Source organism: Oryx dammah, unplaced genomic scaffold (genome assembly GCF_014754425.2).
Source record: "Oryx dammah isolate SB20612 unplaced genomic scaffold, SCBI_Odam_1.1 HiC_scaffold_2, whole genome shotgun sequence".
Lineage (NCBI taxonomy): Eukaryota > Metazoa > Chordata > Mammalia > Artiodactyla > Bovidae > Oryx > Oryx dammah.
The window spans coordinates 166850775-166878408 of record NW_024070186.1 but is presented as its reverse complement, the minus strand read 5'-3'; the positions used below and the strand labels follow the sequence as shown (position 1 = coordinate 166878408).

General features: G+C 51.8%; 1 protein-coding gene across 6 annotated transcripts in view; it reads right to left on the bottom strand.

Annotated features, from left to right (window-relative positions):
* Window positions 1–27634, bottom strand: part of CLEC16A (C-type lectin domain containing 16A) — a 242678-nt gene that overhangs the window by 119296 nt on the left and 95748 nt on the right. For all 6 annotated transcript variants that reach the window (XM_040230421.1, XM_040230439.1, XM_040230413.1 and 3 more), the window contains 6 exons: window positions 22432–22554; window positions 19005–19114; window positions 18152–18196; window positions 14036–14086; window positions 10128–10256; window positions 2148–2268 (listed from right to left, as the gene is read on the bottom strand). In XM_040230421.1, coding sequence (XP_040086355.1) covers window positions 2148–2268; window positions 10128–10256; window positions 14036–14086; window positions 18152–18196; window positions 19005–19114; window positions 22432–22554 — 579 coding nt within the window. The remainder of the gene's footprint in view (window positions 1–2147; window positions 2269–10127; window positions 10257–14035; window positions 14087–18151; window positions 18197–19004; window positions 19115–22431; window positions 22555–27634) is intronic.

Sequence of the window (27634 nt, the reverse complement as noted above, 5' to 3'; positions counted from 1 at the left end):
GCTGGGTAAAGACAGACAGCCATTACTTTCTTAATGGCCAACTACCCAAAAAGGCTCAGTTAAGTGATCTCAACTAGCAATCTAATCAATTAAAATTGATAAGTGAAATACTTTTAACCTTTGTTTCAGCAGGCCATTCTGGGAGGAGGCAGGGTATGTGAATTCCCAGCATAAAATTTAATTCCATTTCATGGATGCAAACATTCTTGCTGCCCTGATGGAGAGGCCCCGTTAAAGCAAACTGTTTTTCTCTCTTTCCTTGAATCCAATCAGAGAAAGATGGGTTTATGGGTCTCTCCAGCCTATTCCATCAATTTAAACCTTTACAGAAATCCCCGTGGCCATATTTTAAGGAGGAAAGGGCCACAGAAGATGGGCATAGAGCACAGAGGGGACGCAGTTTCCTTGCTCTTCCAAGAGAGAAGAAATAAAGGAGCATAAACAAAAATGAGGCAAGACAAAGGAGTCAACCAGGCAAAACCCATAGTAGTCATTTACAGAGAACCTTCCACGTGTCAGGCAGTGTGCTCTTTATATGCATCACTGGGTGTGATTATCAGGCAATACTGACTCCATTTTCCTGAGCACAGTTACATGTGAGGCACTAGACTTGGTCATCTTATGTTTCATATTATGGTTCACTCAAGTCTCAAAACAGCCCCGTAACATAATGAAGATCATCCCCATTTTCCAGGCAAGGAAACGAAAGTCGTGGTGGTTTCAATCACTGGCTTGAGAGAATACAGAGCTGGGCAGGGGCCTCTGGCTCAAAAGATACAAACCCTCCTTGGTCTGCATCATAACTGCAGGTCACACAACTGAATAGTTTTTGTCAAGATTCATTCCACTGTACACTAAAACTTGGTGAACTTTACTGGATGTAAGCTATATTTCAATAAAGTTGATTTAAAACAAGGGCTCTCTCTCTCATCGTCCACTACAAAGTGGCTACCTGCCATTTCTGCCTCTCCAGCTCCCAGCTCTTCTTTTCAAGTTTCTTTGGGGGCCCCCTCCTTCCTCACCCCCAGGTGATGGGGTTCAAAAGGAGCAGGTCCCACCTTCCCAGCATCACAGCTGAGCACGTGATCTTGACCTAACCAATCAGTGAATCACATTCTGCTGATCACTGACTGGGTCAGGAATGGTCATGTGACTCAAGCTGGGCCAATGAGAACATTGCCCTGGACTTCTATAAAAGTTATAGGGAAAGAGAAGCTCTGTTTTTGTCAGGGCTGCTTAGCCAGTTCAGCAGATCTTAGAGGTGCTGATGGCCATTTATCACTATTTGGTGAGAGCTCTCTGGGGGATGAAGCCAGAACAGAGGAAAGAAAAGCTGAGAGAAGGAAGGTGGCAGTTTCCTGATGACACTGCTTGAGTACCTAGATCAAACCATGCCTGAAAGGAGATCTAGCTTTTTACACTGATATCAGTGAAATCTGCCTTTCTTTTTCCTTAAGTTAGTTTAAGTTGGCCTTTCTATCTCTCATAACTAAAGAGTGCTAATATATCAAAATGCTATAGCAAATAACAGGAAAAAAAGAGTTATATGAATGGGAGAAGGGTTATAGGAACACAACCAGGCTTTATATTCTTTGTCTCCTTTAAATCTCAGTCCACACTGAAGAGGAGAGCGCTGAGGCACTGGTTGGATGCTCAGGCTTTCAGGCTAAGCACATGGTTCTCGGGCCTCCAAAGCCTTCATCTTTACCTAAATGCTGGTGGCTTGCGTTTTTGAAAACTTTCCTTTTTTTAAGCAGCCAGGATCCCTTACTCATTAAAATCATACAGACCACCTTTAACACACACAACCAACCTCCTGGTGTTGCTATGACTATATGGAGGGCAGGGATCCCAGAGCTGTGCCCACCCCTGCTTGAGACCCCAGTCACCATGCACAGATATTTCAGCAAAACACCTGCACGGCTCCCCTTGGTCTCCAGAAAGCAGGGCCCACAGACCGACTCCAAGTGTTCAGAATCTAGGGCCCCTTTTCCAAGTTTTGTGTAACATGCGTGCTCTGTAAGTTCACGGTAACAGATCAACCCCAGTACGACATGCAGGTCGCCCACGAGCCTCCCAGTGATGTATGAGCCAGCCTGGTGGTGTCTCCCCACCCCCGCCACCGTGACTCAAGATGACCAACTCACTCAGGTCGAGGACGTCATCCGTTTTGATCAGGTCTTCCTCCCGCGTCAGTGGCAGCTGGGTCTCGGGCTCCCCCCGCAGTTGCAGGGACAGGGCACGGAGCATGAAGAACACCCGGATGGCCTGGACCAACAGTTTGGAGACCAAAGAAGAGTGAAGTCATTTTGGTGAGAAGCTCCGTATGGAGAAATCACACAATGACTCTAGATTTAAAACAACAAGACAAAGCTCACCTCTTTCAGCATCGTGATTCTGGTGCTTTCAGAGCCAAGATTTACAATAAAAAAGTCAAGGAGGCAGCCTGTGTGCCATTACCCACAGGCTCGGGTTGGGGCCACTGTACCTCGCTGAGCACCTGTCATCTGCCAGGACCCTCCCTCTAGGGTCACGTGACCCTCGTGGCAGCCCCGCTCGGCACTCAAGGCTCGAGACCCATAGAGGCCACGTGATCTGGCCCAAGCTCACATCTAGGGAGGGCCAGAACCAGGTCTCTTCTAACTAAACCAGCCCAGAATCTGAAAATCCAAACCATGAGGGTTTCAAGGTCCCACCAACTGAATGTGGGGGCAGGAGAGACAGAAGGTAAGATGCGGGTGGGGTTCAGAGCCCGCCAGACTAACGCACAGCCCTTCACCTGGAGCTCTGGCCCCATGGCCTTCCAACAGGGGCTGTGCCCTCTCAGGGCAGCAGACCTGGCACCTGGCAGGTATGCGGTGATGTCAGTGCCCTGGGAGCCCTCAGGTCTCAGCCGGGGACAGAGATGGGGATGGAGGGGGCCCATCAGCACAGGGTTCCCAGCCCATCAAGGAAGAGTCTTGGCGGACCCCAGGGTGAGCTGGCGTTTCCAGGGAGCAGGAACAAAGCCAAACCCCAGGCTGGAAGCCTGGGAAGCTTGTGTAGCCTCTGCCCAGTGGTCAGTCTGCCCTGGAGGTAACTCCCCATGAGACCCAGGTTGGGCTGACTTGCCCACCAAACAGAGGCCAGGAAGTGGAGCGGCAGCCACGGGGCCCGCAGCCTCCAGGCCACTTGCCGTGATTGAATGAACAGCCACGAGTCAGGTATGGGAGGTCTGCGCTGGACTAGCTCCAGCTCCACCATGCTGGGCAAGGCCCCCGGCCCCACAAGCATCAGTTTTCTCCTGTGTGAGATGGGGGTGGGAGTCTCTACTGTGTGGGGCTGCGGGGAGCCTCTGAGATGATAGTGGGGGGCAGCAGGCAGCACAGGGTCCATAAAGGGGTGGCCACGCCTCACTCCTGCCACTGCACCGCTCGGCACGAGGAGGCCATGGGGACAAACCACTGTCACCACTGGTGAGCCATACAGCCCGCTTTCGGGTCCCCTTGTTGCCAGTTCTGAGGCTGCAGGCCTGCGCACTGAGATGGGAGGAGTCCATCATTTGACAAGGTGCCTCCCAAAACAAGGGGTGGAGGGAACAGATGACTGCCCACAAAGAGCTAGCTTTGCACTGACTTCTGCTGACCCAGGCAACGAGGATGCCTGCGGACACCTCTGAACCCTAACCTTGACGTGGTCCAGAACTGCCGGGAGATCTTGGGCCAATTACTTAACATCCCGATGCAGAAAACTGGACGAACAGTCCTGTTTCCTGGACCTCTTCTGGCGTCAGGTGTTCCTTAATCAGCCAGAAGCACTAGAGAAACGTAAACTGTCATATGATAAAGATGGTGGTTGTGGGGGCATGAGTGTATTATTCGATTGTTCTCAACATTTCTGTTTACATGTTTCTGCTGTTTTATTTTTTGGCCATGCCGTGTGGCACGTGGGATCTTAAGTTTCCTGACCAGGGATTGAACCCCTGCCCGCTACGTTGCAAGCTTGGAGCCTTAACCATTGGACTACCAGGGAATTTCCTGTTCTGAAAAGTTTTGAAGAGCAGTCTTCATAAAAACATCTGTAATAATCAGCAGATGTCTTTCTACAAACACAGTGTGAGAAGCCCGGGCTCATGAATGTGAGGGCAGATTCCCACAGGGCTAAGTACTCCACCTGGGTGAAAGCGGGGCTCCCATGGGGGTCTACAGGTTTTGGCGGGCCATGTTGACCAGCCCCACAACTCCAAGAATCCACAAGAGAAAGGTGAGATACTGGGATTATAGGCCATCTGATCATCTCCCTGTCTCCCTAAATAACCACAACTCTCTCTGCGTACCCCCGGCCTGCCAGGTATGGGTGGGGGTTGCACTGTGTCACCCATTCGAGCCTTTTAACCACCCTGAGTGGTTCCCATTTTATAAACAGGAAACCAAGGCCTAGAGACATCAGGCAGACAGGCCAAGGTGATTCACCTAATAACTGACTCCAAAGACTGTCCTTCCAACCACATGCCTTTGCCTTCAACAGACTGAAGGATTAGGAACCAGGCTTTTATTGAGTGTTTTTCTCGACTTTGCTCAATTAATGTGCAAACTGAAATATGTTACTGAAAAGGAAAAGAGTATTCTTATTCTTTCAGATGCTTCCATAGGAAGATTGACTCAGGAAGAATGGATTCGATTTGGAAAGGGGTGTCAGCTGACCAAATTTAAATATCAAGAGAATCGGGCATGTTCAGGGTGGTATGGCCGCAGACAAGCTTAACTATAAAGAAGAGACCTTTCTAGTTTGCTTCCATGCAGTGGGGAGCAAGGAGAGCCCCACGAGTGTGGCAGTGGATGGCTTCCAAGTCAGACAGACCTTAGTCCAACCTGAGTCACGTGATTCCCCAGGCCTGGGCTGGAGCTCTGGAAAGGGGGTCCCCACCACTCCAGATCATGTGGCCACCTTGAAGATGCAAGGAGATAGTACAAAGACCACCCTGAGCCCCAGGGCTGGTCCTGGAACAAACACACAGCCTGAGCCCTCTCCCCTGCCACCTTGGCCGCACGTGCAAGCTGATGAGTTCAAGTGACAGTCACTCAGGCCAGGAGCCCACCGAGGCCGTGGAAGCCAGTCATTCTTAAAAGAGTGCTGAAGCGCTTTAGAGTAGGCACAGCCCTTTGGGAAAGCAACTTGGCAACACTGACAGTCACCAAAAAAAAAAAATGTTCATACCCTTTGAACCAGAAATTCCACTTCTGGGAACTTATCCTAAAGAAATAAGCCAAAAGAAAGGAAACACTATATTCGTCAAGCTGCTTATTATAATTTAGCTGAAAATAATGTAATACTGGGATCAACCAAAATGTCCACCAGCAGGAAAATGCCTATGGAAATTATGGCAAAAGTTACCAGATAAACTTTTATGCAGGAGTAAGAAATTAAGACTTATTAAAACTGTATCACAGTATGAGAAACCTCTTGCTCACAATGGAAAGAGAAAGGCAGCAAGGATGAAAGCAAGTCTATGGCTCATGCCCCGCTGCAACCATGAAAAGACGTGTCTGCAGACAAAGCTGGGAGGAGACACACAAAGTCTGTGTTATTTGTTTAGGGTGATGAAATCGCTGGAAATTCTTTTGTCTTACTTTTGAAACTCTGTGAGATGTTATTGTATTTTCTTTAATGCACAATACACATCCAGAGAGTAAAAGCAAAATGTCCTATTTCCTCAAAGTCAATAGCGATAAACACAAAAACTGTTTGTGGTTTTATGAGGGAACAAGGACACAGAACTGGAGGGACAAATAAAACTTCATGCAAATATCTTGATTTCATAATGGTTTCCATGGTTACTCCATAAAGACGGCTAGTGGCTTAAATTCAGATTCATCAAAGAATCCTCTCCCCAACTCTGTTTTCCCTAGTGTTAAGCATCAGTAGTTTTTGACTGTTAAAAGGCTTGATTTCTTTCCCACTTAAGAGGCTAGACAGCTCCATCACTCTTCAGCACCTCACCTCACTCTCTTCCACCCGCTCTCGGCAAGAGCTGAGAGGCAGCACACAGGAGAACCTGGGACTCAGAGAAGCTAAGTAACTTGCTCAGGGTCACACAGCTAAAGGTGGGATTCTGCCTCAGCTGGTGTGACTTGTGTGCCTGTGCTCTTTCTTAAATGCTTCTCTCGACTGCCCTTCCATGTGGGGTGGGTCCAACTCAAGTCCAGGTTCCTCTTGCATGTTCTCATCAGACCCCAGGAGTCCCTGTCACCACATGTCAACATGAATTTCCCTTCTCAGCTGCAATCACTCAGTGGCACTCTTGCTATTTTGGTCTTATTTTGCATTATTTATTTTCTTTCTATTCTTGCTTCTTGCCCAGTTCCTAGAAAAGGCTTGACAGATATGTCGAATGAAAGAATAAACAGTGTAATTTGCAAAAGGCAAGGGGGAAAACATAGCTTTATTGCCAGATGCTTCCCTGTGGCCTGCAGGGCCCTGGCCCTCCTCTCCTATCCGCTTCACTCGCTTCACTCCAGTAACCCCCACCTTGGACACTCTTTACTCATCCTCATCTTGGGGCCTTTGCACTCACTGCTCCCTCTGTCTGGAAAGGGTCTCCTTCATGTCTTTGCCTGGCTGGCTCCTCCTTGCTCCCCAGGTCTCTGTTCAGACGTCACCTCTGCCAGGCAGCTTTTCCTGGTCACTCAGGCTAACGCAGTGCCCCCTCTGTCCTTCAGAGCCCTCAAGGCAGCCTGGTTTTGCCCCTGAGCATAAGCTTTACCTCTCTCCAGGCCTGGGAACGCCCGGGGCAGGCCGCCTTTCCCCCCGGGCCGCCTTTCCGCTGACTCCTGCACCCTCGGGGCAGCACTTAGCACACAGTAGGAGTCCCGTGGCTCTTTGATGAACATACAAAAGAATGATTCACCATGAAGGGTGGTTTGATCTCTGACAAGTCCTTAAGGAAAATAAAGGGTGGTATTTCTGAAAAGCGTCAGCCTCCTAAAAGTTAGAAATGCCTACACTTGGCAGGAAAAAAAAAAAAAAAAAAGAAGGAAAACCTCTGAATCCAACAGGATGAAATGGAATGTTCTCTGGATACGAGCAAAGGACTTGAAACAAACCGCATAAGCCTTCAATTGCTTGCTAAACCATACACTTCCTCTAGCTCACATTCAGAGCGCACCTCTGTGTTCTGATGTCTGAAACGGGCGGAGGAGCTAAGCTGCAGGAGGACTCCAGACAGCAGCCTGGCATCAGGGGCTGGGCTGAGGTGAGAGGTCAAAATTCCCCTTCAAAAGTGGATCCTGGAAATCAGACGGAAACCTATGGGGCCCATGGCTCTGCACTGAGGTGGCCAGCCCTCTTATCTCATCCTGCCACCTTCATCCTGGCTCTAAACCCAGGGACACCAGACTTGAGAGCTGCCTTTATAAACCCGTCGGACAGACAACGGTCACATGAGCGATCCCAGGGGCTCCGGTGCTTCCGTTGGCAGTTTGAGCCCTGCAGCCCATCTGGGGCAAGGGAGGGGGGCAGCAGAGTCCTGGGATCTTGAGGATGAGGGAGGAAGACCCCCACCCTCAGGCTCCACCACTGGCCTTTGTGCTTCTGCCTTTCGCAGAGTCTTCCCGAGGACCCTGGCAGGGCAGGCAGTGGTGGCTGCTGGCTGGGTGAGGAGACAGCAGCTCAGAAGGAGCAGGAACAGCGAAGCCCAAGCAGCCCCGCCCTCTGCTGTAGGCCTCAGCCTGGAATTTCTCCCGTGGACCAGCAGCGTCCGCCCCAGGCCATCAGGACAAGATGCCAGGTCCCGGCCAACCAGGCCGAGGCCTTCGCTGTGCTCCCAGGGCTCTGAGACCTGCCCTCTGCAACCCCTCCAGCACCACCACTTCCCACACAGCCGGCCCCCCGGGGGCTCCAGACATGGTCCACAACTCTCTGGGCCTCTGTGCACCCCCACCCCTCCCGCCGCGGCGCCCATTCCTTCCCCCACAGGCCCGGCTCAAAGAGCAGCTCTCTGTGCTGCTTGCCTCCCTCCCCAGGTAGGATTAGGGACCCTGTGCTCCTGGAGAAATAGCCCCGGCCCATGGCTGTGTGTGGGCTTCCCAGGCAGCGCTCGCCTGCCAAAGCAAGAGACACAAAAGATGTGGGTTTGATCCCTGGGTTGGGAAGATTCCCTGGAGGAGGGCATGGCAACCCACTCCAGTATCCTTGCCTGGAGAATCCCATGGACAGAGGAGGCTGGTGGGCTACAGTCCACAGTGTCGCAAAGAGTCAGACACGCCTGAAGGGATTAGCATGCATGGATTGGGGCTGCCTTTCCCATCCTTGCCCTTTTAAGTCCTTTCCTTGAGGACTGGGGCTGTGTTTCCTGGTATCCAGCACTGAGTAGGACTAATAAATACGATGAAGGCAGCAGTGGGAGGCAAGGGGGTCAGAACGGCCACACCGCCTGGGTTGAATCCTGGCTCTGCGACTTATCGGCTGGAGGACCCTGAGCAAATCACTCAACCGCTTCATGCCCCAGTTTACTCCCCTGGAAGATGGGGATAATACTAGTGCCAACCTCCTAGGGTGGTTGCAGAAATATGTGAGGAAATTCTTAAGAAGAACTGATATGAATGATCCACTTTGTCACAAAAGAAAACCTGACGGACTGTGGACCAAAAGGAAGGCGGGATGCGACCCGGAGCAGCAGATCTCCGCATTCACAGCCTTCTGGACCTTCTAGTTCAGGGGCCAAGGAGAACCGGGACGGGGTCCTATCTGGCCTGGAGACATAAGAGCCGGACTGGGCATGTGGCTGTGCCGTTATCCTGCTGGGGAGCATCTCCAAGACCAACCAAAGGTCAAGGGTGAGTGCACCCACTCCATAAGGAAAGTGACACCCAGTTGTCTCGGAACCAATCCCCCCGTAAAAGCCAACACCAAGGATGTCCAGTGCAAACACTGCCACCCACAAACAATCATGTGCCCGGCTGCGGGGCCCACACACCTGTCTGGGAGCATGAGGGAGGCAGGCATCACTGGCTCAGAGACAGACTGGGCCCTGCGGAGAGGGCGGTGGGTCTGGGCAGACAGCAAAGAATGCAGACTGACTTCAGACACGGGTCCAACTTCCTCTGTGCCCCAGCCCCGCCCTGCCAGGCTTTCAAGGCAAACTCTGAGGCGGGTCCAGTGAGTCAATCCCACCTCTCAAAAAGGTCACAATACTTCCTCCACTCTGGGTATACTTGGATTATCTCAGAGGAAGGCTCGACCTGATAACGGGAGCAATGAGGGCAATGGATTCCTTTAATTTATCCACACCTCCACGTCTCCAGGGAATGATTTTCTAGGAAAGGGTTATGGTGCTTTCTAAGAAAGAAACTGTGATCTGACCAGGAAGATAAAGTACCCTGAACAGCCCCGCGAGACGGCTGCAGAAAAAAAGTGCTGATAACGGAAGTGCACAGGGCAGCTGGGTTCTGAGAACTAACCTCTTCACACGCCTCTCCCGCAGGCCCCAAAATAATCACAACGGCATTTGTGTGTGTCTTGCCCCGAGATCCCTCAGATAGCTTAACGCCACGCCATCTCCGGGGGTCCCGGCCGCTCGGGGCTGATTCTGCAGCAGCCTCACCTGCTCTGCATCACCACGCTCCTTCAAAGGAGCCCGGCCCCGCTTCCTTTCTCAGAGCTCTGGGGCTGAGCCGCCTCGCTCAGTGAAGGCAGCCTGCCTGGCCCCAGCACCTCTCAGTCTCTGCTGTAACGAACAGCAGGGACTTCCCTGGTGGTCCAGTAGTTAAGAATCTGCCTTCCACTGCAGGGGACGTGGGTTCGATCCCTGGTCAGGGAACTAAGATCCCACATGCCGTAGAGCAACTCAGCCCGTGTGCCGCAAAAACTGAACCTTCTAAGCCACAGCCAGAGAGAAGCCCACGGATGGCAACAAAGACCTGGCACAGCCAAAATTAAAAAACAAACACCCAGACAAAAGGCAGTGCTCATGGGAAAGCTAGGCCCTTGAGGAGGGGTGGGGGCGTGGGGCTGGGGGTTGCTCTTTGGCTCTCTGAGGGCGAGCTGGAAGGTGGGTCTGGATGTGGTCGGAGACCCTCCCTCTCCTGTCCGGGGGGTGCTTCCTGGTGAACGGCTGCCCAGGATAGAGGCCAAGGCCAATGCCCACTCACCCGCCGGGTCTTTTCCACGTCACCACACGGCAGTCGCTTCACAAAGTCGATGCCAGTCAGCGGCGTGCCCGTAGGGGGCAGCAGGATAGAGGCATCCATCATGAGATATTCCACGTTCATGGGCTTCATCTGGAAGACAGAAGGTGGAGGGAGGCTCCCTGAAGGGAGGAAGGGGCCAGGGCAGGCGACATAGGCCTCTCGCCTCCATCTGCCTGTTCAAGGGCGCATCAGCCCTGACGCAGCCTGAGGTGAAGCCTCGAGGCAGCGAGATGGGAGAGATCTGCCTTTTTGTTTTCTAAGCTGCGGATTTTCACACACGTGCAATGACAGCTCAGACACCTTGGAGAAGCTGCCACCCTGCTGTGAACAGCTCTGCTTTCTCACCCTGAGTTCCCCTCCCCTTAGCAGGGAGACAGGCCTCAGGAAGGAGACCTGCTCCTTCGTGGCGGTCCCTTTAGGGTAGTCTGCCCGCGGTGTGGGGCCTGACTGCCACCCGCCTCCTGCCCTGGCGCTTCTAGCTATGATGGCAGCAGGTGGAGTGGCACAGCTTCCGTTTAGGGAGCTTTGAGTGTGGGCAGGCGGGGAGCTAAAGGCTCTGTGTCATCTCCTGTCCAGCAGAGAGACTTCCGAACTTGGCTCAGGGAAGCTGAGGAGTGGCTGCGGGCCCACATGGCTGGCTGGTGGCAGAACCAAGACACGGACCCAGGCCTGGCTCCAGACCCACTGTAATCCACAATGTGGTTATGACCCACACAGAACCAGCATTCCCACTTCCATCCTCTTCCCTGAACTTGTTACCTGGGGGAACAGAACCAAGTCACTTATTAAGCACCTACTACACACCAGGCCCCTGGAGGGTTCACCCCCTCCTGTGTGGCTGTCCTATACTACAGAGGGGACTGCTGAGTTCAGACAGAGGGCACATGCCCACAACCACAGGGCCAGCCAGGGGCAGAGGTGTCTGCCTCCTTCCACGGTGCTTCCAGGAAGCCTTCTCTGATTATCAAGACACATGCTAATATCATCTCCCCTCCTGGAACTTTGCTGCATAAATGAAAGTGTTAATCACTCAGTCCATGTCTGACTCTTTGCAACCCCATGGACTGTAACCCACCAGACTCCTCTGTCCATGGGATTTCCCAGGCAAGAATACTGGAGTGGGTTGCCATTCCCTTCTCCAGGAGATCTTCCCAACCCAGGGATCTAACCGGTGTCTTCTGCTCTGCAGGCAGATTCTGTCTGCCTGACTGGGGAGCCCCAGTGCATCAGCGCCGACTGTTGAATGTGCACGTGTTGCTGGACACAGACACCAGGCATCATAGGGAGTGACGTTTCACAATACTCATGGAATTAATTTTACTCCTTTAAGCATCATAAGCTTCTTCATGTCTCCGTTTTTAGAAAGTGGGCTTTAGTCATATCACACTTCCTCCCCTCCTGTAACATAAAGCTGACTAAATAGGGCAGGACTGTGGAGATGGCTCAGCGGTCCAGAGACCTGGAGAACAGGGAGTCCCTTAGCTCACCGCCTTCTTCTTTGGAACCCATGAAGCCTTCCTCCAAAGGCCTGAGGTCCACCATATCAAGTCCTTTATCCTTTTATCCCAGAGTGGGGTGGCGAGGCCCTGTCTCCCGCCCAGGGCACCCGTGGCGTGGCCTTCCTGCACAGCCTCCCTGCGGCTCCCTCACGGCTGCCTCTGCTCTACCCCTCCGCTCTCTACCGCCGCCCAGCAAACCCCCTCCAGGACTCCTGCCATCTCCCCTCTGCATGAAGCAAGAGGCGACAGGGGAAAGTGAAGGGTCACAAGTGAAGGCCCCACTCTGGCAGCACCCAAGACCCTGCCCCACTTTGAGCTTAGCGCTGCTTTCCTAAAGTCTGGGTTAATGGCTGACTTTGGGCATGTGTCAGCCTTTAATTCCCTAGAGTGTCAGGCATTGTGCAAGATGTACGATAGATGTAATTGAGACAAACAAACAAAACGCAGGAAACTCCCTATGGTGGGAGGGAGAACCAAATATTTGAATATTCGTGGTTCTGAACTTCTACAGGAGGCAGTCCCTAGGTGTTTCAAAACCTGGAAAGCCATGTGGTTTGGGCCCCATTTTACAGATGGAAAAGTCAAGGCTCAGAATGTAAGCAACCCGCCTGGGGTTGCAGTAATAAGTAGCAAAAGCAGAAATGGAGTGAGGGTTTCAGAGTCCAAGCCTTTCTCTATCCCCAAGTGACACATGAGCCTTGTTTCTACAAGAAGCCAAAGCTCTGGAAAGTTATGTTGTGGAAGGGAACGTCACGGGCGTAACAAAGATGGCAGCTGAGCACTGACTCCACTCCGCTTACTTCATGGTTCCAAGGGCAGGAGCCTGAGACCTTCTTTCCAGGGTGGAGGGGATGATGGGTGTGGCCATCAGAGGTATGAGGCGCCCCTGAGTGCCTCGCAGAGTACCAAGAGAAGGCCCGGGCGCTGCTGGGGCTTTGCTGTCGTTGATTATCCCAACTTACACTCTTTCCTTAAAAAGCTTCCGGGAGGCCTCAGACGTGCTGCAAGCAAGGATGTGGTGAGGGCCCAGCTGTTCAGACACCCAGGGACGGGCCAGGGAGCCGCACAGCACATGCTGTCTTTTTCTTGTTGACATTTTAAACACTTGGGTTTATTGTAAATGTCCTGAATCACTTCACTCTTTGGTGAGAAATGTCCATGAAAAGAGTCATTTAGCACCGAGTTACTGAGTCTTAACTGAGGGGCAGGTATTGGGGAGATGATCAGAACAGCGCAAACTTCAATCTTACACAACTATCTTTTCTCATGATCGTGCCTGCTGGATGGAGACGGGGACGCTGCAGGCTGGCACAGCAGGTGCGAGAAGAGCCACACTAGGGAACACTCTGATGGCACGGTGAAGAAGTGGGGGGGCATCGCACTGTGCCAGGCAGGGCAGCTGTGGGCACCTCCCCTAACCTCTCTGCCTCTCGTTTCCTTATTGGCAAAAGCAGGATAATAGCAGCAGTGACTCACATCAGGTTGACATGGAGATTAAGAGATTTCATATGTACAACTAAGTCCACAATCAAAAACTATGCATATCAACTTATCCACAAACAGAAACAGACTCACAGACTTAGGGAGCAAACTTATGGTTGCCAGCGGGGAAGGATGGGGGGAAGGGATAGTCAGGGAGCTTGGGATGGACATGTAAACACAGCTATACTTGAAATGGATAACCAACACAGTCCTACGGTATAGCACATGGAACTCTGCTCAACATTATGTGCAGCCTGGATGGGAGGGGAGTTTGGAGGAGAGTGGATACATGTGTATGTCTGGCTGAGTCCTTTTGCTGTCCACCAGAAACTATCATAGCATTTGTAACTGGCGATAATCCAATATAAAATTAAAAGTTAAAAAAAAAAACTATTCATATCAAAGTGAATCTTTCTAACCCATCTTATGACTCAGCCCAACTTAGGGGGAGTGAATGTCATCTGAAATTTCACTGCTGCTGCTGCTGCTGCTAAGTTGCTTCAGTCGTGTCTGACTCTGTGCGACCCCACAGACGGTAGCCCACCAGGCTCCTCTGTCCCTGGGATTCTCCAGTCAAGTACACTGGAGTGGGTTGCCGTTTCCTTCTCCAATGCATGAAAGTTAAAAGTGAAAGTGAAGTCGCTCAGTCGTTTCCAACTCTTCGCAACCCCATGGACTGCAGCCTACCAGGCTCCTCCGTCCATGGGATTCTCCAGGCAAGAGTACTGGAGTGGGTTGCCATTTCACTACTGAGGATCAAAAGGCACCGTTTTCAATGCCCTTCCCCACCCATCTCTGCCATTCGAACAGAAAGCCCCAAATTAGATGAGTTCTCGCTCAGTTTGGCAGGACAAGCTTGGCCACGAGTCCTTCTGGCCCCGCACTTACCGTCATGCTCCTGTACTCATCTTCAAACATGTCCAAAAAGATTTCTTCTCCCTAAAAAGAAAGGAAGGAAAAAGATTATGTATATTTTTTTTTTCCATAAACAACAAAGGATTATAAACTCCAGTTCGCGGCTTTTGGGTCATCTGTTTCTTATTAGTGAGTTCTCGTAAACCACCAGGAAGTGAAATACACACGTGAACATGCACACACACACACACACACACTCGAATGAAAGCCCAAATATCAAATTGCACCTCAACGGCTTTCTCCTTTTCTCCAAGCATGTGTCATTATGGATTTCTAGTGTTGAGGCAGTCAATTAACCACAACAAAAATCACTTCATGTACAATTAAAATATAAAAATGGTTAATGTTTCAGGTATTTAACATGATCTGTTTGCTGAGAATGGTTGGAGAAAATAAGAGTGTGGGTTAAACTGTCATGTTAAAGCTGACAGAGGCTCCGCATGTCTGGAAGGAAGAGTATGATTAGATACGCTTAAGGCTAACATTACGTGGCTTGTTCCATTTGTTTCTGAGGCGTGCCTTTGGGGGCTTTAGAGTGCCTGTGGCCCTGAGGGCCCTCCCAGAACAGGGTGGTGGGGAGGAACGGCTCTGAGACTCATAGACCAGGGGACAATCTCAGTTGTTCCTCTCAGAGCCTCTCTGTTTCACTGCAAGATGGGGTGACTGGCCCCGTCCGGGCAGGTCCATGTGAAGATGATATGAGTGAGTTACTGCACATGGTCATTATGATCACCCTGGACAGGTCTGCAGCCCAGGAGGATAAGGGCTGTTAGCACTGGCCTGGCCTGTGTCCTAAGTCTCCCTCTCTCCCCCAGTACTGTCTCTCTCTCACACACATACACACACACAATTGGGGTGGGAAAAGCAATAGGTCCTTTATACATTTTTCCAGTTATCAAAACTATCGGCAAACTTGAAAGTTCTTGTTTGGCGTGAAAGTGAAAATGTTAGTAGTTCAGTCATGTCCAACTCTTTGTGACCCCACGGACTGTAGCCCACTAGGCTCTTCTGTCCATGGATTTCTCCAGGCAACAATACTAGAGTGGGTAGCCACTCCCTTCTCCAGAGATCTTCTCGACATAGGGATCGAACTTGGTCTCCCACATGGCAGGTGATCTGAGCCACCAGGGAAGCCCCTTCGGTATGAGACCCACAAAATAACCACAGAAATTATTCTTGAAAATGTTGATAAGCTTCTGATATACTAAGGGTACAAACCTTAGAGGATAAAAGAGAGAAAAACCTGGGTTGGGAGAAGGGAAAGGAAGCGAAAGTGAAGTTGCTTAGTCGTGTCCAATTCTTTGCGACCCCATGGACTGCAGCCTACCAGGCTCCTCCATCCAAGGGATTTTCCAGGCAAGAGTACTGGAGTGGGTTGCCATTTCCTTCTCCAGGAGATCCTCCCGACCCAGGGATTGAACCCAGGTCTCCCGCATTATAGGCAGACGCTTTACCATCTGAGCCACCAGGGAAGTTCTGGGAGGAGGGAGGTGTGATTCAAATACAGATCTCCTTTTGTCACTGAAAAAGAAAAATCCTCTGGGAAGATGCCTACCTATATATCTTCCTGCTTTTTGCAATCCAGAAGCTTTTGTAGGGAGGACAGACTAAGCTCAGTTACACTAGAAGGAGCGTCAAAGATGACTGTGCTGAGGACTCATGTCCTCACTTCAAGCCCAAGTGGGGTTGGGGCCAGACTTGGGGGACTGGGATTCCACGCCCACCATGGTACTACCCTCTTCTGAGCACATCCAGAATGCTGCAGCTTTGGGGGGTCATCTGAGCCCCACAAGGGGGATTTCCAGATTATGTGACCTGGTTTTATCTCAATGAACACTGACAGTAATGGACAGTGGCTGAAAAAGTTTCTTGCAAGGAAAAAGATTCCCGGGTATCTATGTATACAGTTAACAGCCGTTTAAAGAGAGTACAGTGAACGAAAGCACAAGTGAACGAGAAAACGGCAGTGTTGACGCCTTTCCTCCTCCTGGGAGGATCTCTTCATCAGTCAGATTATGAGGGAAAATCACCACTCACTGGATCCAGAGAGAGCTGATGTGGAGGCCAAAATATCAGAAAACTACTAGGGCTGTCTGACATATGGATGAACCCACTACTGACAAATGATGAGTCCTGCCTAAGTCTATCTTACCCTTAAGAAAAGAGGGAAATAAAGTCATCACAAGGCTGTATCTTAAAGTGAATCCCCTGGAAACTGAACCTACACATTTTCCAGATACTGAAGGTAATGGGGGCACTTTATCAATTCTCACTAAATTCATGAGAAACATTTAGAGCCTGTGTGAGGTTTCTCAGCACATAGGCACACTTCATTTTATTGAGCTTTGCTTTACTGAAGCTGAAACTACAATACTTTGGCCACCTGATGTGAAGAACTGACTCACTGGAAAAGACCCTGATGCTGGGAAAGTTTGAAGGCAGGAGGAGAAGGGGACAAAAGAGAATGAGATGGTTGGATGGCATCACTAACTTGATGGACATGAATTTGAGCAAGCTCTGGGAGTTGGTGATGGACAGGGAAGCCTGGCGTGCTGCAGTCCATGGGGTTGCAAAGAGTTGGACATGACTGAGTGACTGAACTGAACTGAAGTTATGGTTTCAAAGATACTGCATTTTTTCTAAACAAATTGAAGGTCTGTGGCAAATGCTAGTCATCAAATGACAGCATGTTTTAGCAATAAAGTTTTCTTTTTTAAGGTAGCACTAGGTCTTTGCTGCAGCTTGAGCTTTCCTTAGTTGAGGCATGCAGGCTGAGTAGTCCCACGGTATGTAGACTCGATCTTAGTTCCCCAACCAGGAATCAAATACTCGTCCTCTGCATCGGAAAGTGGATTCTTAAACACTGGACCATTGAGGAAATCCTAACAATAAAATTATTTTTAATTAAGGGCTTCCCTGGTGGCTCAGAGGTTAAAGCATCTGCCTTTAACACAGGAGACCTGGGTTCGATCCCTGGGTTGGGAAGATCCCCTGGAGATGGAAATGGCAACCCACTCCAGTATTCTTTCCTGGAGAATCCCATGGACGGAGGAGCCTGGTGGGCTACAGTCCATGGGGTCGCAAAGAGTCGGACACGACTGAGCGACTTAACTTAATGTATGTACAATCCCAAAGGAAATCAACCCTGAATATTCAGTGGAAGGACTGATGCTGAAGCTTCAATACTTCGGCCACCTCATGTGAACAGCCGACTCATTAGAAAAGACCCTGACGCTGGGAAACATTGAGGGCAGGAGGAGAAGGGGACGACAGAGGATTAGATGGTTAGATAGCATTACCAGCTCAGTGGACATGAATCTGAGCAAACTCCAGCAGACAGTGAAGGACAGGGAAGCCTGGTGTGCTGCAGTTCATGGGATCAAAGTTAGACACGACTTAGCGACCAAACAACAGAAAGACATTTTTTTAGACACCATGCTATTGCTCACTTAGCAGATCACAGTACAGTGTAAGCGTAACTTTGATTAGCAATTGGAAACCAAAACTTCTGCTTGACTCTATTGTGGTATTTGCTGTTTTGCAGTGGTTTGGAATCAAATTCAAAGTATCTCTGAGGTCTGCCTGTACATATATACAAACAGTACACAGTTTATAAATTCATATGAAATTCAGCAATTTTACACCTATGCATGCGTGCATGCTAAGTCACTTCAGTTGTGTCCAACTCTTTGTGACCCCATGGACCCCATGGCCTGCCAGGCTCTTCTGTCCATGGGATTCTCCAGGCAAGAAGACTGGAGTGAGTTGCCATGGTAAGCACATATAATTCACGAACACAAAAGTTTCTATGCATAATTTAGTCGTATGAGTATCTGCATATATTGATGGCTTACATGTAAATTCATCAATGAAAAAAACTCATATATAATTGATAAATAAACAATCCCACACTAGGGGTGAGTCCTCAAAAGTTGTGCTGATAAGACAGCATGAGCAGAGACCACTGTGGCGGAGCAGACAGAACGGTACATTTTTATTCAGGACCCAGAGGGTGTAAGAAAGGACTGAAGACACAACAGTCCTGTTTCTATGACACACACTGCTGTCCCCCAAGCTCCGGCAATTTACCTTATAGAAATGCCGCACCAGGTGGACACTTTCTTCTCGGGCTCCCTGTTAAAAGAGAGGGAAGGCATGAGGGGGCAAGTCTCACGGAGGTGAGTGAGTTGGGGCAGGGACTGAGTGAGTTGGTGCCACGGATTCTAAAATCTGAGTCTATAGAAGACAGACACTGGGCTAATAATCTTAATCCATAAAGTAGTTCTTCATGGGGGTGGTGGAGAAGGAGCTCAAAATAAAACTGGGTGAAGGACAAACGATTCAACCTGATGACTTGGACAGCTGTTGACGCGCAGTTCTGGGAGGGAAATGGGTTCTATTAATAAAATATGGCTGTGATGACTCTGCTCTTTTAAACAGAAAAATTCACTCGTGAACGTGTGTGTGGGGATATACGTGTAGCTGAAAAGACACACACCAAGCGTCAACTATTGTTACTTTTTACCCCTCTGTACTTTTCTAAACTTTCTAAAACAAACATGAAGACTAAGAGGGAAAACGGCAAATGCTATTTAAAACATGAGTGTATGCAGTAGCACGATAAACCATAAGTGAGTAAACGTGTCTGTACATGAATACAACTTCCAAAATATAAAAAGAAAAAAATCCTGGAGACAAATACAGAGCCAAACACTTACAACAGGAACTACTAAAATTTGCTAATTAAGTGGGCTGCTCAGGGGCCATCTCAGTGGAAGGGCAGGTCCGTGGGGACAAGCAGGCAGGGGGTCGGCAGGGGGTCTGTGGCCTGTCTTCCTCCTGCTGGTGCCTCGCACACCCGGGACCAGCTACGATCTGGATGCAGGGGCTTCCCTGAGACCTCCCCTGACTGTGGGCCTGGCATGGCAGGAACGGGCCTCACCTCCAGGCAGGCCAGGTGCACGTCCTTTATGATGCAGCCCGTGCTGGTCACGACTTGCTGCTTGAGGAGCAGACAGCTCAGCTCCAGTGTCGCCAAGCGGATCTTGCCATCTGCAGGGCACACTCGGGTCAGCCATGCCCACACCCTTACGTGCAGTCAGTCTCCTTCCTTCCCGACTTGGAGATCAGCAGGTCAGCCGACAGGCTCCCTCCCGACATCCCGCAGGGGCACAGAGGGAACCCCCACATGCTAATCCCCTTCCCAATCAACTGCAGTTGAAAGTTCCCATTGAAACTGCCTGTACCAAACACTCCCCAAGCCCTCTTATGGGGGGCAGGGAGGCAGGAAAAATGGGTAACTGATTACTGAAGACCTAGAAAGTGGCTGTCTGTGGTCGCTTTGCTTGTCCAGTGGTCCTTCCCCTCCTTCAGGGGCCAGAACCCCTCTTTCCTTTGGAGAGTCACCAGCCCCACTCTTGGTCATGGGATGTGGGTGGGGCTAGTCCTGCTCCCCCTGCCTCGGGGTGGAGGGCACAGCCCCCAGGCTGGTTGGGGCCATCCAGGCCCCTGGTCACAGTGCCTGCACAGGGGACCAGCAAGGGAGCCAGTCACAGCCAGTGAGGCTCAATTCCACAACTCGCTGGAACCCCTGGGCTCCAGACCCTCTCCCAGTGCTGAGCTGCAGACAGGGACAGGGACGGGGCCCCACAGTGGCCGTTATGCCCACATTTTCACACTCCTGTGTTCTAACCTGAGCCCCGAGTCCTGCCTTCCATCACTCGGCGTCTCTCCTACATCAACTCTAGAGCCTGACAGAGAAAGGGGAGGCGGGAGAGGCAGGCAGTTAACTGGCCAACACAGAAGGTTGCAGAGCCCGAAGATGAGCTTGCAAACACTGTGTGGGCCCCGGGTCCGCTGTGCCTCCAGCCAGAGCCCAGCAGATTCGAAGTCACACAGGCCGGCAGACTTGTTTGTACTGTCTCAGCGAGTCTGAGCTGGGTTTCTGTCAACTGCAGCCGAGTCTTGACTAACACAGCCTGCTGTCCTGCTATGAGCTGGGAGCTGGGCTCCCGAAGGAGCCTCTCTAAAGTCCCACTGCAGTGGGTGCTCTGCAGGCTGAGGTTTTGAGACGGGAAGGGGCAGGTTCCCAGCCTCACTCACGTGGGCCATGGCGGACTCAGGTGTCCTGGATGCCAAACCCACACCTGGCATCGTCCCTGAAAGCACCCGTGACCGCCTGACTGAAGGGCATCCCGCTCTCAGCAAACTCCCCCCAGGTCTTTAATCTCATTTCTGGGGAAGGGCCTTCACATAGGAGGGGCCAGGAAAGGGGGCTCTCTGGGAACAATGGGGACCAGGATGGGCCACTGGGGAAACACTCAAGGTAGACACAAGGCTGCACACCTCCCTGCCTGGCTTTATGCCTCATGTGTCAGGGGTTGGCGGGGAGAGGGGGAAGATAGGTGAGAATAGAAATCCATTTGCCCAAAACTGAGCAGGTAACATACAAGCAAAACTAGGCCTTCTGAAGCACAATACAAACCCAGCCCAGACAGAGGCTGATAGGTCTTGGCTGAGCCACTCTGCCTGCCCTGGCCCAGCAGCGTCCGCCCGCCTGGCCTCCACTGAGCGCAGGCATTCTCTGGAGCACAACCTGGCTCCTAGCCACCCTGTGGGCCAGGTCAGAAACACCCCTCCTGCTGCCTCTGGGGAAGCAGACCGTGACGCTCCACTAGGACCCTTCTTCCTTTGTGAGCTCCTGGCGAGTTGCTGGCTATTTCTCCCAAGGGTCTGTCTCTCCAGAGAAGCTTCCAGATTGTCCCTCCGAGCTGCCCCAGTGTCTTCTCTTCAGAAATCCAGGCGGTGCTACACACTGTCCTCAGGAGGGCTGATGACCCTCCCATCCCTGGAGGGTCCTCCCCAGCACCCAGGCCACACTCTACCTCCCCATCACCATGCCACATCCGCTCCTGCCACTCCTGCCAACCGGCCCTGGGCCACCATTCTCAGGACCATGCTCTGCCTGCTCCGCCTGGACCTTCAGCAGAAACTGGCCCCACCGAGCGTCCCTTCGTCCCAAGCAACCACATCTTTCTTGTCATTCAAAACACCCTCCTCCGAACCCTCTTCTCCCCACATGGGGCCTGGGCCAGGCTCCAGAGCCGGCTCCCCTGTATGTCACCTCCAGAGATGGGTAGTGGTCCTGGGCTCAGTTCCAGATATGCCTCTCTCCTCTCCTGTGATTTTAAAAAGATCTATGTGCCCCACAGAGTTACTTCTGGCCTTGACCCTGCTCTGAGGCTTAGATCCCATCTCCACATGGAGCCCCAGACTATCGGGACTTCACAGAGGATAGGGTCTACATGTCCCCTACTTCCTGCACCCTCATCATTTGCACACAGAGGCTAGAATACAGGAGCTGCTAAATAAACAGCTGTTGGGTTTACCGATACCCTGACATCACCCTTTAGGCTGTGGACCTGGCTCTCCAAGCCCCTGCGGTCACTCCCTGGCAGTCACGCTGTGCTCTGAGCACTGCTCCCCTTGACTTCTGAAGCCCTCACCTGCAACTACATCCCTGGCTCCCTGCCCTCCTGAGCCCACTGCCTGGACTGCTCCTGCTAGCTCAGCTCAGTGGTTGTCTCCCCACCAGGCAGCGTCTCCGCTGGGCCCTTTCCTGGGCTCTCACTCACACCCTGACGGTCTTTCTTCCTGCCTTGCAATCAGCGTTTCTCAACCGTGGCACGGTCGACATTTGGGGCCAGACAATCCTTTGTTTTGGGGCTGTCCTGTGCATCGTAGGGTGTTGAGCAGCACCCTGGCCTCTGCCTACAGAATGCTAGTAGCACCTGTGTCCAAGCTGTGACAACCAAGAACATCTCTGGACACTGTCCCCTGGGAACAGCGCTGCCCCCAGGTGAGGACTGCTGCGCTGCTTCATTCCACCTGCTCTCCCAGCCCTTGCTGTGGCTGCGGGTCGGCACTGGCCAAGGCTTCAGAACTAGGTTGACACTGGGCATGCATGATCAAGAGCACCCAACCCACACCTTCCAACCTTCCCCTTCGCTCACCCTCTCAGCCTAGTTCCTGCTCAAATATTCATGCTTAAATGTGGCCTCGGCCACCCTGACAGGAGGGCTGCAGACACTGGCACAACTGACCAAAGCAGAAGTGAGTATGGAAGGAGAAGAGAGGGAGAGTCTGGCACAAACACCACGGGGGACGGGAAGAGGAGGAGACCCCAGGATGAAGACAAGGCTGGACGGGAGGGTCCGGGTGGCCCAAGGTGTGTGTGCGGCAGGGGAGCGGCTGAGTTCCGCCTGGATTCCTGGCACGGCCAGGTCTGGAAGCTGGAGTTCCTGGGGCTGGTGTGGGGCTTGGTCCCTGCAACTCCCCCACCCCTGGGAACCACCCGCACGCCCAAGCACCTGGCTGGGCCGCATTGTTCATGATTCTGATGAGTCTTTCAGCCAGGAGGTGGTTGTAAGTGGTCTTCTCGGCCGCAGTGGGCACTGGAAGCTGGATTTGCTCGAGTTTCTCAGGATCCATGCCTGGAACAGACAGAAGGGGCCGGCTGTCAGCACAGCCACCTTACCTTGTCCCGGAAGGCCCCTTCAAACTTAGCTTCCTCAACCTTGGCTGTCCACCGTCCACCTTCCTGACTGCTGCTGCGACCAGGTACTGTCCGTGCTACGACTCACCTCAGAGTTTTCTGTAACTGGAACTTAAGTAAACGTATTATTAAAGCATACATTTTCTTTCTTTCTGTTTTAGCCCCGCCGTGCAGCTTGTGGGATTTTAGTTTTCCAACCAGGGATTGAACCCGGGCCCCTGGCAGTGACAGTGCAGAGTCCTAAGCACTGGACCACCAGGGAAGCCCCTAAAGCATACAGTTACCATCACTACTTATAAACGGGAAACCAGGATGGCTGCAATACTGACAGCAACAAGGCTTTCATGTTTCGGCCAAACAATGTGGACTGGCTGCTCACTGCTGACTCTGTGTTAAAAAGGCTGATGGGCAGGTACGTGATAGCTGTTGAGGTCACACTACTAGCCTGACCGGTGGTGTGCTTCTGGGCACAATCGGGGGGCGGGGGGCGGGGGGGTGGCGCGTTGGGAAGTGGGTAGGAGATGAGCAACTTGGGCTTCACTGTCATTTCAGGGCTGGTCTGCAAACCCCCGAGGCCACTGCTCTGTGAGACGTGTCCCACAGCGGGGGTGGGGGAACAGACCAGACACAAAGTAACCTGCAGCCCTGTCCAACGATCGCACCTTCAGTTCTTAACACCAAACTGGCGAGCTGGGCCCCCAAGGGGAGGGCACACAGGCAGCAGCCCCCACCAGGCCCACAGAAAGGCACAGATAGGACAAAACCAACAAAGTGGATCTGTGTTTAAGGCACAGAGGGATCACTTTTCTTCCAGTGAAATCTATTAATAACTGCATTTCAAAGATGAAAGACAAGACGGGGAGAGGAGGTGGGAAGCAGAGACGACATGCTCAATCTAACTGAACTCAGCACTTTTCCTAAAGCAGGACCTGGGGGCCGGGGTGATAGGATGACTCGCTGGGGCCACATCAGCAGGCCAAGTGAGGGACGAGAGGTGATGCAAAGCCTCCTCTTGTCCAGCGTGGCTCTGCAAGAAAACTACACCCGCAGAAAAGCTCCCAGAAACAAACATTTCACTTGCTCCATGCCCAGGGAGCTGGGAAGGATTGTTTGTGCCTGAAGCACGTCTTTTCCTGTTATTCTACAAAAGGGGGGAAGGTGGCACTTCTGGGAACTCTTGAAATACGGCCCCTTGAGTCCCAGATGATGCTTCATTTAGAACCTTGACAAAATAGCGGAGGATAGCAGTGAAGAGCTGATCGTCTGGATTCTAAGTGACTCCCACGCTCACACGTTGACGTAATAAACCATAACAATATATCTTGCTTTATTGAATTCCTTCCAGATCAGAACCGGAGGCTAAGTCATGCCAAGGAGATAACAGGAGTAGGGGAGGCCCGAGGGCTGGAGGTGGGCAGCTCCCTCTCTCATGACCGCACCGACGGGGCTTCGTCAAAAAAATTTGATTGCGATGAAAATTGAATCTGTTGGTTCTGTATCCCATCTTAATGCTAAATGTCTTAACTCTGAAGCGTTCTGGTTTATTAAATGGCAGAAGGGACATCAACTAAATCTTTCTGTCATTTGTTGTGCGCCCCACCCCCCCCGAGATGTCAACACTGTGTGAATCTCTCTCTACTCTTTCCTTCCTGGCCCTCTGGAAACTGTCAGTCAGTGGTTCTGGGGGAAAAAAAACGGCTCCTTGGCCCATCCGGGGCATCACCCAGCTCCGTGACCCCCCCATCTGCCATCCCACTTCAAAGATGGCAGACAGAACCGGCTGCTGGTTCCCCGGGGAACGTGGGGGCAGCCGGCAGGGCCAGCGACACCCAGACTCGGACCAGCTCTTGCATTTCCAGGATGCGTTCCATTTTTATCTTTCCCATTATTGCCCCGACTCGCTTAGAATTTGTCGAAAATGAGGAAATCTGTGGCAAAATCTTCTCTCAACAGGAAGAGAAACCTGCCAAGGTTATCCTGACCTTCCTCAGCCCCACTCTCTGGGAGGCGGGGAACCCCGGGGACTGAAATACGTCTAGGCTTCAGAGGACCAGATTCCAATGCGCCCTCTTCCTTTAGGGAGGAAATTAAGGCCCAAGGATAAGTCGTGCCCCCAGGGTCACAGAGCACATTAGAGGAACAGTCAGAACCAGGATAATTCCCCTGGTGGACAGGATCCAGATGGGGTAGGGGCAGCACCCCCTGCCTGGAGACCCACCGGCAGTACCAGGGTGCGAGGGGCCTGCTCTGGGCTGACAACAGCCACTGCCCGCCCGAAAGGCAGCGCTCCTCCCCGCCCAGCTCCCTCTCCCCCTGGGCTCATGCCACACCGGGGCTGGGACGGAAGGCTGCCGGAGGAACTCTGTTTTGATGGTTAACCTCCCTGACCCTCAGTCTCCTTGTTCAATGGGAATGATCACAGAAACTGTGCACCCCAGGCTTGCTGTCAAGACCCATGTTCAATGGTGACTTGGCATCACCACGTGCTGATGGGAATTTTTACTTTGAATGTGGCTTAATGGAGTTCTGTATCAGCTGTGTTGTAAGAGGAAAGAAAAGACTGGAAAACAACCTAACCAAGCTAATGTCGAGCTATTTCAGAAGGCCTAAAGAAGGCACGCTGGGCTGTCTGGGGGCAGCGCAGGGGACGAGCAGCTTGAACTGGATTCTGAAGGGTGAGCAGCCCAGGGACGACCGGGTCATGCCAGGCCCAGGGGCAGGGCAGGGAGTGTGGCAGAGCTCGGGGAGAGCAGGGCCAGGGGCTGTGTGGGCAGAAGTGATATTGCAGACCCTGGCAGGAGGGACTGGCAAGGCTTGGCTGCCAGGACCCCTCGGGCGGCAGCTAGCTGGTGACATGACGTGTTTGTGCTCGGGCCAACTCTGGAGTGGTCTCCATCTCCCCACTCAAGGTGATCTCCCCGCTTCCGGCCCTTTCCCCCAAATAGACTCCACGTGGGAAGTCATTCTCTGTGTGGTAGATTTTACCATCAGTCAAGATGAGGCAGAGAGCAGGCTCACGTCACACAACACGTGACAAAACTTTGTAAATAGCCCCTCTGGGCATCTTTGATCTTTCCCCAGAGTTCCTGCTGGGCCAAGTGCCTTATTCCCTCCCCATCTCTCTCTTTCTCCCACCTCGGTCTCTAAGACATTCTTCTGGGTCCTAATAAAACAGTGGCTGACAGCTGTGAATGAACAAGGTCAACGTGACGATATGACAAAGATATGCATGTGAAATGGAACCAGTGTGTGTACACATGAATGGATAGACAGGCACACGCACGCGCGCACACACACACACACGTTTCTAATCACTGAGAAGCAGGTTTTGTTGCTCTAGTTCCTTTGCTAGTCATTTCCCTCTGACTGAAATAAACACTGTAGATAATATATTGTACACACACACACACACACACACACACACACACACACACGTTTCCAGTCACTGAGAAGCAGGTTTTATTGCAAACCAGCTCTAGTTCCTTTGCTAGTCATTTCCCTCTGACTGAAATAAACACTGTAGATAATATATTGTCCTATTTGCTTCAGCCCTTAAGTGCCGAGTGACAGACAAATTCCAGAGAAACTCAGATGCACTTCACGTGGCCCGGGGAGCCGTGCTCTCACGTCCAGATTCCAGCAGACCACGCGGTTCCTTGCTCCCTCCCTGCCGGGTCAGAGCCTGCTCGCCAGTGAGTCAGAACAGTCTCCCCTGCCATCGCTCCCACCCAACAAGCACAGGGCTAGGGGCAGGCGGGGCCCAACTCCCAGCTAACTCACTCAAAGAATCCCAAAGAGAAGGGAAGGGCGAGGTTCAGTGATGTCAGTGACCAGCTCCTAAGTTTTCCCTTGAGTTCTGGCTTTTCTCCTCACTGGAAGCCCCTATTCAGGACGGGGGTGGAACAGACCCAGATCGAAGTAACATAAAAAGAAGTGGACAGACAAACCTGCACAATAATGCCAGGTAAAAATCACGGTCAAAAAGTTATTTTCTCTCTCTCTTTGGCTAGAGTCACGCAAGCATTGCCAGCTTTGGAAAACTATAGACCAACTATTTCGAAAGCTAACCAGATGTTGGGCTGATTTCCAATGTACTTCCAGTTCTGATTATGTGTCAGTCGAGATCCAGAATGATATTTTGCCAGTTTTCTGCAGGGCGAAAGCCTCCCTTTAGCCTATTATCTTTCAACCTTTCTCATACCTCTCATCCTTGTTCCAAGCAACCTCTCAGCAAAACAAAAGCCCAAGACCCTTCTTCTAAACAAGGATAAATGGTGGTGGGCAGAGTGGGGGAACCTTTAAAAAGACAAAGCTGCAAAACTCCCCTCCCCCTCCCCCTGACCCCTGGCGCCAGGGCCCTGCAGACTTGACAAAGGACAGAGGACTGAATCTGCTATTACAGACAGGAACCACGTTCATTACCGGCCCTACTGACTCACAACGAGCGCCTCCCTCCAGCCGGTCAACCCTTTCTACCGCGCGATATTCATTTTGGTGCAGCATCTAATCTATTATGATTTACTGGAAGGCCTGAGCTAACATTTAGTTTTTATTAACATTGCTTTTATGTTAAAATTGTCCTATGATGAAAAATCTATCAGAAAGAGGCCATTTCATTAGGGGCCCTGCTGAGAGGGCATGGATCTGGAAAAGAGAGGCTGAAGGTTAAGTGCAGCTAACCTGCTGCCTAACCAAAACATCAACCACCCACACACCCACCCCCTACCACTGCCACCAAACAGCCCCCGCCAAAGGCAGCCATATGCCTCCAGGCCAGACTGGGGCAGAAACCAGGTACGTCCCCTGGCCCCACCAAGGCAGTTTCCCCTGGGGGTACCCCAGGCACCTGGGCCTCTGGGTGCTGAACTAACGCCCCAGATTCCTCTCCAAACCTGCTTGAGAGCCCACCCTCGCTGGTTCTGGATTTGCTACCACTGGTCACACAGCAGCAGGAGGCGGGGCCCTGGGCATCACCCAGACTCCTCCTGTGGTGCCCCCTTCCACCCAAAACAAAGCTC